An 11,443-nucleotide genomic window follows, 5' to 3' on the forward strand; every position below is an offset into this window, starting at 1 on the left:
TCAGCAGGGAGGGTGCTTCTCCCTCTACCCCTGCCCCGACTTGTGCTCTCTCTCTCTCCCTCTCTCCATCTCTGTCAAATAAATAAAATCTTAAAAAAAAAAAAAAGTGACAACCTAGACTTAAGCCAGCCGTAGCAATGTAACCTAGAAACGATGCAAGCTAGCACTAAGATATTGGCCATGAGGTAGAAAGAATGCGATGGTTTCAGGAGATATTTGGAGGGCAGAATGGTAAAACTGGTAAGATGGAGACAGAGTGGGTAGGGAAAAATGCTGTTTTCTGTCTTGGGCAGCAGGGTGGTGCCATTCAGAGAAGGGGGTGTGGGAACAGGGACTGAGACCACAGGATGAAGCTGGGGAAATAATTAAAAGTGGTTTTGAACAAGTTGAAATTGAGGTCTCTGTGACGTCACAAGAGAGACAACCAATGGTCATTTGGATGTATTAACATAAAGGTCTACAGAAAGAGCTGGGCAGAGCTACAGATCCAGAATCATCAGCAAGGTGAAATCATGAATGCGAATACTGTTACTAGAAGTTTCGGGGTGTGGGGCGCCCGGGTAGCTCAGTGGGTTAAGGCCTCTACCTTCGGCTCGGGTCATGATCCCAGGGTCTTGGGATCGAGCCCCACATCGGGCTTTCTGCTCAGTGGGGAGCCTGCACCCCCCCCTTCTCTCTGCCTGCCTCTCTGCCTACTTGTGATCTCTGTCAAATAAATAAAATCTTAAAAAAAAAAAGTTTCGGGGTGCCTGGGTGGCTCAGTGGGTTAAAGCCTCTGCCTTCGGCTCAGGTCATGATCTCAGGGTCCTGGGATCGAGCCCTATATCGGGCTCTCTGTTTAGTGGGGAGCCTGCTTCCCCCCACCCACCCCCCACCTGCCTCTCTGCCTACTTGTGATCTCTGTCAAATAAATAAATAAAATCTTTAAAAAAAAATGTTACCAGAAGTTTCAAGTAAAAGGGTTAGAAGAGGACGTGAGCAGAGATTGATGACAGGATATTTAGCCACCACTTTCAACCCTGAGGGATTACGGAGCCAAGGCTCAGGTCCCTGACCTGAGGATTTCATGGAGCAGAGCGATCACACCAGCCTTGAACTGCCTGCTTCTGGATGCTTACAAGAAAGAGAAATAATGTTCTGTCTTACCAAAGCCACTGTTGGTTACCCAAACCCAGGTGTTTTTCTGTTATTTGAAGCAGAATCTAGTGTTAGTGGGTGTAAGGACCAAATTTCAGATTCATCCTCAGACATACACTTAGACACTGAGTTCTATAGATAGTCTAAGTCCCCTTGGAAACAAACTTCCCCAGGGGCGCCTGGGTGGCTCAGTGGGTTAGGCCGCTGCCTTCAGCTCGGGTCATGGTCCCAGGTCCTGGGTTCGGGCCCCGCATCAGGCTTTCTGCTCGGCGGGGAGCCTGCTTCCTCCTCTCTCTCTGCCTGCCTCTCTGCCTATTTGTGATTTCTCTCTGTCAAATAAATAAATAAAATCTTAAAAAAAAAAAAAAAAAGAAAAGAAACAAACTTCCCCAGACACAGATTTGCTCTTCCAACACGTACTAGCCATCTCTTAAAGCACTGACCTTCAATATACCTACCCATGCCTTTCTGCAAAACAACATGTAGCCCCTTACATACACGCATTTACCTCCTATTCTCATATTCTTACTACACCACTCCTAACACAAAAATTTGATCTTTTCCTGATTCACTGACACACACACAGACACACCTGCCTCATTTCTCATTATTTGACTCACACGGTATAACCCCTTAAGATACATGCACTGATCCCTCACTCACACTCCTTTCTTAAAATTTATTCATACCCTCAAATGCACACACACTCACTCTTGTAGGTGCAAACGTTGGCCGGAGACACACCTGGTTACCACACTCAAGCAGACACACTCCTTCCCTTATTCAGACGCCTTTGTTCTCTTTCATGATTTTAGAGAAAGTGTGTTGACCAGTAATGTGTTGGTAAATGTTTAACAACAACCTCTCCAGGCTGGGAAGGAGGAGCTCTGATTTACAGCATTTGTCAATTTTCACAGTGTACTCTGGCCATGGCCGATTTCAAGGTAACAATGATTTTACAACCTGCTCACAAAATGCCTGACAATTGCACAATGGCTCTCGGAAGCGCTCCACTCCAGTATACCCTGAACGCCAACCGACCATCGCACATGCTGTCACTTGCTTTAAGTGACTCACTGGCCTTAGCCACAGGGTGGCTGAAGTGCAAGGGACTTTAATTCTCTACCTCATGGAGGCAGTGTAGTGTGTGGTTAACAGCTAGTATGTTACTATCTTAAAAGTGCTGTGATGAGGCTTTAAATGAGGTTTATAGAGAGCTGAGCATAATGCCCGGCCCGTAATAAGGACATTGTACAAATTTATTCTAAATAACCCTTTCTGATTCGCTCACCCCCAAAGACACCCAAGGCTCCAGAAATAGAGATCCAACTTCTCCCCAAGACAACTTGGGGTTCTTTTTTTTTTTAAAGACAGCCGATTCTACCATAGAGATTCACTAAACTATATCTTCTGAGCAAAGGCCTTAATTGTGTGGTACACACTCTCCAAACTCAAGGAGTTTAGAGGAAAGAAAACCTAAAATGTCAGAGCTGGAGGAGAAGGCACACCGGCAACCCTTGGGCAAATTCAGTTCTCAAAAGTGTTTTGTTTGGTCAGCAGAAAGCGTGTCTCTTCCATTTTCACAGTCCCCATCCTTCCCATTGTCTTACCCCCTCCCCACTCTGCTCAATTATGCCACAGGCCCAGCCCTTCAGCCAATCCAGCTTGCCACTCCCTGATTGAAAATGAATATCCTTGTATTTTTAAATTGAGGTTTAGGTGGGTAAATGATAATCAAAGTTAACTTACTGACCATTTACTTTGTGTCAGGCACTATCTTAATTAATACTTCAAACCTAAGAGTCAGGTACTTCCGAATCTTTTTTTCACAGACAGGAAACAGGCTCAGAGAGAGGAACTAACTTGCCAAGTCACAGACCTAATAAGCAATTTGAGTCTTTGAATCAAGGTGTGTTTGACTCGCATCTACTAAAATGTGACAAGATCAAGGAGAGAGAGGACATTCCAGGAGAGATAGCCCAAGTGAAGGGGGAGGAGACAGGCCTGCCTTCCGCGGATACCAGGCATTGGTTTGAACACTGGCAGATAAATGTATCGATTTTTTTTTAAGATTTTATTTATTTATTTGTCAGAGAGAGAGGAGCGAGAGCGAGCACAGGCAGACAGAGTGGCAGGCAGAGGCAGAGGGAGAAGCAGGCTCCCTGCCAAGCAAGGAGCCCGATGTGAGACTCGATCCCAGGACGCTGGGATCATGACCTGAGCTGAAGGCAGCTGCTTAACCAACTGAGCCACCCAGGCGTCCCAAAGGTATTGATTTTTGGACAAACTGAGTTGGGCTCTTTCCCTTCACTCCCCCTCCCACCATCCCAGGATAAGCCTGGAATCCTGCAAAAGAGGGTTCTCTTAACTGGTCTTTGTTTCTCACTGCCATCCTAGTTCATCTCATTATGTAATCCTACTCATGACGGTTAGGAAACGAAAATAACTCTTCAAACCTGCCCCTGCTCAAAATCCTTCAGGACCTGCCCCTGCTCTGAGGATAAAATCTGAAAAGTTTTAACATGGCCTTTAAGACCCTTTCTCTGCCCTCCCGTCCAGCCTGATTATGCTAATCTCCTCATTGTCGGCGGGGGGGGGGGGGGGGGGGGGGGGGGGGGGGGGGGGGGGGCTGCATCCCTTTGTATGAATAACATTGAGGTAATGTTTATTAAGGCTCTCCTCATCCTTTGGCCATCTCATCCTCACCATCGCACTCAGCTTGAATGTAACTCTCTCAAAGAGGCCCTGAGACTTCCTACTCCATTTAGACGAGGCTGCTCTGTTCTCATAGCACTCTTGTCTTTCTTCACATAGCTTTGCATGTGACGCAATTATTATTATTATTTTTTTTTTAGAAAGGGAGGGAGGGAGGAGTCGAGGGAGGAGAGAGAGAATCTTAAGCAGGCTCCAAGCCCAATGCAGAGCCGGAGGCAGGGCTTGATCTGATGACCCTGAGATCTTGACCTGAGCCAAAATCAAGATTTAAAGGCTTAACCGATGGAGCCATCCAGGCGCCCCAGCATGTTACATGATTATTAATGTGTGTGTGTGTGTGTGTGTGTGTGTGTGTGTGTGTGTGTGTGTGTTTAAGATTAAGGTCTGTATCCATCACAGGTCTATAAATTCCTCGGGGACAGGGACTATGCCCATTTCCATGATTGCTGTGTTCCCAGCAGTTAGCACAGCCCCTACCTCTACTGGTATTTGGAGAGTAAACAGACGAATTACAGATGCAGGCGGGAACCCTATCTCCTTTTCATTGGGTGGCACACACCCACAGAACAGACAAACGTTGACAGTACTCAAGCAGACATTTGAGTAAGTTTTGACAACGAGGACAAAGATTTATTTCAGCTTAAACTTTATTGGTTTGGCTTCTCTTGGGTACCCTGGAGTGGAGCTGAGTCCTGAGTGAGCTAAGGGCAGAGTCCAGGCCCGAGCTGGGTTTGGTCTGAGTCACTGAAATCTGGGGAGAGTGGAAGGAAGAGGGGAAGTGGTTGGAGAGGAGGGTCACTATCTACTCGGAGTCAGCAAATTAATTCATCCTGGTCCCCAGCCAAGGTTCAATGACCTTTTTAATTATAAGTAATCAAAATGATTTCAAAAAGCAACCATCTCCCTATGGAGAATTTCTCATACTCTCCTCCATTGCTCCTTTCCTGCCCTCTACCAGAAGCCATCCCAAATCTACTCCCTCCATGCTTCCCTAGCTCGCCAGCATCAAAGCCTGAAATGTGTTCTGGTTTCCAAGCCTTGGTGTCTGCATCTTGAATGAGGGTCCCGTCTCAGCCCTTAGGTAGATGGGCTCCTTCGTGGCATTTGGCCACCCCTTGCTTCTGGGACATAACAGATTAAAGGACCTCCTAGCTGGCGAGATGGGTTCCAGAACCAATGAGACCAACAATGGCTACAGACAGGGGCAACATGCCTCCACCTCCAGGGGCCATGGGACAAGGGTACAGAGGGAGAGCTGAGAAAAGATGGGCAGCTTGGCTCAGGTGTGCAAGGGAGGGGAGTGCAGCCTCTCACCCATATAAGGTGGAGACCCAGAAATAACGACAGCAGCCAACATCACTGAACTCTTCCTCCCACCATGTTGCTCTCAGCAATTTCCTCCGATGATCTTATTTAAACCTGACAACAATCCCACAGAAGTGGTCTGAATAAACCTTGTATTCTTGAGAACACTGAGGTTCAGGGAGCCTTGTTGGTTTGCTAGCACGTCCTGGGGGGCCGATCCGAACCCATGTCTGGCCCCCCAAAGCTCAAGTTGTAAGCGAGACACGAGACGCCTGAAGCCACCAGACAGCCCACCTGCGCCTGCAGACTTCCATCTGATCCACCATCCAGGCCAGCAGCTCTCGCATCAGTAAATCCCTGAGCAAGTCTTCATCACTGGGGTTCCTGGGGAGGGAGCTGCCAAGGAGAAAGCCTCAGCTGGGCTGGGCTGTTTGAGCCTGGGCTCCACCCAGAGTGAGTAAATACAGGGCTTGGGACTCCCAGGGGTGGCTGGGGTCCAGGGAGGGAGTCAACACAGCTGCTTCTCCTTATCTCAGCTTTCAAAGCTCCACCCTGACCTGTGGGCCCGGGAATAGGGGTTCTTCAGTGTAAGAGGCACCCCACTCACCCACCTCTGAGAGCATCCCCGAATGCATCCCCAAAACCCAGGAGATTACTTTGGGGACAGTTACTCTTTAGAATGCCCACAGATTGCTCAGCTTCCCCAGAGAGGGGATCACTAATGTCAAGGGACTGGCCTTGAAAGGGTCCCTGTTCCTCAAACAGCCTTCCTGAGGTCTGTCGGGGAGAAGTAGGGAAGCCAGTTCCTGACGTCCCCCTGAGGTCTCTTTTGCTGCCCTCCTCCTTGACTCTGTGATTCTGCACACCAAGTCATCAATCTTAGGGACTCTGATCCCAAACCCCTCCTAGGACCCCAGCCCCTATTCCTCCTCTGCTTCTCCCTTAAGCTCAGGCTGGCCTCCAGGAGTTTCTCCAAGACCCCTTTCTGAACCAGGAGTGGAAGGGGATGCTTATCTGGGGCCCTGACCTGCTCTGGGGTCTGGGAGGGGGGGACAATGAGGCTCTGCCCCCCCTTCCCCTGTGGGGGGACTCACCCCTGCTGCTCCCTCTCCTCCTCCTTCCTGTTAGATTGATGGGCCAGCTCCAGGGCCCCGGCCTCCCTCTGGGTGATGTTGTGTTTCCAGCTGGTAGGGTAAAGATGCGGGAGTGGGTGGGGCTGGGAGGCTCCAGATGTTCCCCAGTCCAAAGCCTCCAATCTTTTGGGACCTTAACCCAAGTTGCCAAGTGAACCCTTTCTCAGCTCAGCTGTTCACCAGGCCGACCGAGCAGCCAGGACAAGCTAAGAGACTGGGCCAAGAGAAGGAAGAAGGACCAAGTCCCAGTGGCCACCACTGCTGGCAGCTCTGCTCCCTCTGCTTTCGTCTGCAACCCCGTGGGAATCCTCCAGGAGCCCCTACCTCTTCCCTGATCCCTCTCCTTAGAAGGAAAGGAGTGGAAAATTGCCTGGGTCCCACCCCCCCAGACTGGGCAGGTCAGGGCCACCGTGTCACCCAGCTCCCCGTTGGTGCCTCAGTGAAAGGCACCACATGGAGTCGTGAGTCACCAGCCCATGTGGCCCACGTGGCACCCTCGAAGGAAGGTGCGGCCAGTCCCAGGCATAGGAAGGAGCGTGTGCTTCGACTCACTCGTTCTTCTTCCCCTTCTGCGCCAGCAGCCAGTTCACAAAGTCTTGCTGGCGGATCTTGTCCATGGCGATACTGTAGTCACTGATGAAAGTCCCCTCGGCGTACCTGGGGCCTCGAGGTCGGGAGCCACTGACCTTCATGTGGACTCTGAGGGGCAGAGGGAGGAGAGAGCTAGAAGGGGCAGGAGGTGAGGGGAATCAGGAGGCAGGGCCAGACGATCCTCACTCACAGGAGGCCTATGCTTGAGAACAAACCCTCCCTTTCCTGGGAGTCCATTTTTATGGAGATCCCCTCTTGTCCAGGCATTAGGCCCCTGAGACTTTAAACCTCAAGCTCGAGAACCCATTTCCGGCAGCCTCGGTATGTGCTACTCTGGCTTGGGGCAAAGAGGGATCAGGGAAGAGGACTGACCTCAGTTCCTTCCTTCACTCTTCTCGCCTGCTCCCCTCCCCACCCCACTTCACCCCACCCCACCCCACCCCACCTCACCCCTGCTCATTCAAGGCTTTGTTCCCGGTTGCTAGGAACAAGAGTGAGCTCTTCCGTTACAGCCCTCGCTGTGGGGCCGGTCCTCTGGAAGGCCTTTACTACACAGACTCATTTGATCCTCATCTCCTCTATGAGGTAGACACTATTTCTACACCCTTTTTGGGAATGAAGAAACCAAAGGGCGGAGAGATTTTCTAGCACATCTCTTAGGGGGCAGATCCAGGATTTAGCCTCAGGCCGGCTGGGTCCAGGTCTAAGTTCACAAGCTCCAAGCCATGTTGTCCCTCCTTGCACCTGTCCAATGGCCGTGCCTCCCGTCTACACGGCTGCCTGGACGGGCTCTGTGGCCAGCCCTTGCATCTGACAAGGCACAGCTCTCCACTCAGATGCGTCTCTCTCGGTCCTCCAGAGCACACAGCCCCCTGCTCCATGGGCTCGTGACACTCTGCTCCCCCCCCCCCACCAGAAGTGCTCAGGACAGTTGGCAACTCCCCTAGGTGGTTCCCAGGAGGCATTTGGGGACCCCTCAGCCCTAATATATATTCTGTGGCTGGTGCGCAGGGGGCCCTGCACAATTTGATCAAATGCACACGTAAGTGAATGGTCAAGGCTTCCGTTAGGAAGGGAGATGCTATCATCTACTTCACACCTTTAACCACCGAGAAGTCCTTCCAGAGATCTAACCACAGTCTTTTCTGTGGCAACAGTAGCTCATTATAAAAACTCCTGAGTTCCGTGCGCACTCTCCACCCGGACTGTTGGCAGGGTTTCCTCTCTGGCTTCTTTCCTCTTGGCTTGGGGATTCTTCCCTTTCCCACCTCCCCCGCCCCCGAAAACCAGAACTGGGTCATTCTCCCCAGCCTCCTCCTCTATGCTGGACCCCTCCCCTGCAGCCCTACCTGGAGTGACCACCTGCCTTCTCTCCGAGCACCACTGCCAGGAGCAGGAACCCCAGCAGCAGACTGAAGACCTTTACGGCCACCATCTTCCAAGGGTGATTTCCTGAGCAAAGAGAGAAGAGGGACCAGGATGAGGGCAGGACCTGCTCAGGATAGTCAGCAGGGCCGGCTGTGTCCTGCTGACGCCTCGGGGCCCGTGTGGGTTCTGCAAGCGAGGGACACTGAGCTCTGGATGAGGGCATGGGGGGCAAGGTCCAGGCAGAAGAAAGCAGCCCAGACCCATGGCCTGACAGCCCCCTGCCCAGCTCTGGCAGCTGGACCTCACACGTATGTGGTTTGGTGGGTCTCCCCTTACAGCCTCCAAAGTCCATAGCAGCCCGCCTTCTAGCTGTCGGACTGGGCAGTCACCTAAACCATCATAGCCCTCTTGCCCTAAGTGAAAGCCACAAGTAGGACCATTCCATCCTCTCCTTCTCAGGCTTCACTCTCTCTACTCCAGGAAGCTCTTCCCGGGGTGCCCAAACATGTCTAGGTCTAGCTTTGGTTTTCAGGGCTTGGGAGGAAGGCTCTTTACTGCTCTTCACCCCTACTGAACACCCCCGGGAGGAAAAGGGGCCAGATCTTGCTCGTCCTCCTGCCTTCGTCACCTGGGTGTTACAGGAATCCTGAGAGCCGCCTTCTTATTTCTCAGGTAGAGGAAAAGAAAGTGAGAGGCAAGGATGGCGAGCATCTCTGGGTGCTGAGACCTGCTGCCTGTCCAGTATCTCGTCCACCCACCCTCCATCCTGGCTGCTCGCTCACCTGGCTTTCTTCCCGACTCTTCCAGGAGGACAGGGCAAGGGTTTCTTCCTCCTACCTTCTGGTCCTTTGGAGCCTGTCTCAAGAAAGTATCCCACATCTCCTTTATATCCAGGTATCACAGACCTGCTGATTAGCCTAAAAGCGTCTTATCTCAAGAAATTAGGTCTACAACTCCTGCCACATTAAGTCCATTTTACGCGTAATAAAGTTGCCCTTTCCACCTGAACTGGGCTAATCGATGATTAACATTTGGGTATCTCCAGTTGCCGGAAGTGAGGGGCAGGTCACCTTAAGCGTACCCTTCCTTCTCCTCCCTCCTCGCTTCTTAGCATGGGACCCCCGTATTCTTCTAACCCCACCCCCTTTCCAGGTGTCCTCAGAAAGGGTGCCCTGGGTGAGGGGAGACTTAGGTCAGGTGGCACTAGCTGGGGTAGGACCGCTCCCACAGGCAATAGGCTACCCCTGGGTCCAAGACAGTGGGGCACAGTCATTGGAACCCCAGTTTTGGATAGTGACCCACAGCTCTGGCAGTGAAGCAATGTCCCTGCTACGAAATCTAAGGGAGTGTCCCTGCTGGCTACAGAAAGGACTGGAGAGTGAGAGGGTTGAGGGACCATGAAGGATGGGGACTTCCTGGGGTAGCTGGGAACTGGAAACTTGCAGTCAAGCTGCCTTTCGGCACAGGGGCAGGACAGAGTGGGGGAAAGAGGTACACTCACCCCTTGGGAACTTGAAGGAAGGTGGGCAGCTGCAATTCTATCTGTAAAGATTTATGACACCCAGTGTGGACCTGTATCTGCCATCAGACTGGGGAACCGTGAGGTCATGCTGTGCCTTTTGGACTGAGGGCTCTCCATTGCTGGGGCTTTGTCTCCCCCATCAGACTGGGGGCTCTCTGAGATCAAGAGCCCAGCCAGGGCTATCTGTTCCCCGTCCTACAAAACTTCCTGAAGCTATGGCTAATGTCTGCCCCTTAGAAGGGAAATTCCTCCAGGGGCGCCTGGGTGGCTCAGTGGGTTAAAGCCTCTGCTTTTGGCTCGGGTCATGATCCCAGGGTCCTGGGATCAAGCCCTGCATCGGGCTCTCTGCTCAGCGGGGAGCCTGCTTCCTCCTCTCTCTCTGCCTACTTGTGATTTCTACCTGTCAAACAAATAAATAAATTTTTTTAAAATATTTTATTTATTTAATTGACAGAGATCACAGGTAGGCAGAGAGGCAGGCAGAGAGAGAGGAAGGGAAGCAGGCTTCCTGCTGAGCAGAGAGCCTGATGCAGGGCTCGATCCCAGGACCCTGGGATCATGACCCGAGCCGAAGGCAGAGGCTTTAACCCACTGAGCCACCCAGGCGCCCCCAAATAAATAAATCTTAAAAAAAAAAAAAAAAAGAAGGGAAACTCCTCCAAATACCGCCTCTGCCTTTCTCCAAGTTCTTAGTATATGCCTCTGTACTCAGGGCTGGGTTTAGAAGGAGCAGGGGAGACCTCCAAGACCTCCAAAGCCTCCTTCCTGGGCCCTTCCTTCTCCACTCACGGTAGTACTTTGAACCGTCAACAACCAAGCTCATGCTCTGCTTATGAGCTCCAGGATCTAATAAAGGCCACTTTCCTTTCCAGGTAAACTGTGGTCAGGAAGCAGCTCCAGCATGAAATTAAGTGCTTGTGTGGGATGAGAGGTTATTGGACCGGGGGGTGGGGGGGCGCAATTCACTTCTGCTTCCTAGAAACCTCGCCCACCCACCACCCATTTTACACAATCTAGGAAAAACTTCTCTCCGGGCGAGCTCTCCAAATTCCATCTCCCGGCTATCCACGGGCAGTGATTACATGTCATTTCAGATTTGGTCTTCGAATGGGATGTGGGGGCGCTTGGGATCCTGCTTCCTGTTGAGCCACAGTTAATGGGCTCAAAAGGGTTTGTGTCAAAACCTGGGCACCCCAAGCAGGGTGGACACCATTCCCTGGAACTCCTAAGTCTAATGCCAAACCAGAGTCAAGGAAGGTTCTAGAATGGGTCCCTGCATCTCTGAGTGCCTGCCTCATGCCCTGGGGATTTGTTTTGGGGGCAGGCTGCTCTGAAGGCCAGTTGTGCCTCAAATTCTCACACACACCCCCTTGGAGGGGACCTCTCTGCAGCCCTCAACCTGTGTCCCTTTGGTCTTTGGCTCTCACACCCTGCAGTGGACACACTAGGGAGAATGTAGCCTGGGGAGGAAGGACTGTGGGGAGAATCTGGGGAGGGGATCAGAGAAATTGCCAGAAGCCCAGGGGAGCCCACAGCCCCCACCCCTAGAGCATATCGGGAAGCTGGGGAATGGAAAAGATGTCCTTCTGAAGTTTCTAGGGAATGGAAGGGCCTGCTGCCCTTGATCAAAATAGTTCAGTAGGGCGCCTGGGTGGCCAGTGGGTTAAGCCTC

The 11,443-nt window shown here is 51.7% G+C and overlaps 1 protein-coding gene across 1 annotated transcript; it reads right to left on the bottom strand.

Moving 5' to 3' along the window:
* Positions 1-4,481: 4,481 nt before the first annotated feature.
* GIP (gastric inhibitory polypeptide) lies at positions 4,482-9,113 on the bottom strand. Its single transcript, XM_047708123.1, has 6 exons — positions 9,032-9,113; positions 8,231-8,333; positions 6,843-6,989; positions 6,252-6,341; positions 5,452-5,553; positions 4,482-4,603 (listed from the first exon to the last, which is right to left on the bottom strand). The coding sequence occupies exons 2-6, from the start codon at positions 8,314-8,316 to the stop codon at positions 4,594-4,596; spliced, it is 435 nt and encodes a 144-aa protein (XP_047564079.1). The 5' UTR covers positions 8,317-8,333; positions 9,032-9,113; the 3' UTR covers positions 4,482-4,593.
* Between the last annotated feature and the right edge of the window lie 2,330 nt (positions 9,114-11,443).

This window comes from Lutra lutra, chromosome 16 (genome assembly GCF_902655055.1).
Source record: "Lutra lutra chromosome 16, mLutLut1.2, whole genome shotgun sequence".
Taxonomy (NCBI): Eukaryota; Metazoa; Chordata; class Mammalia; order Carnivora; family Mustelidae; genus Lutra; species Lutra lutra.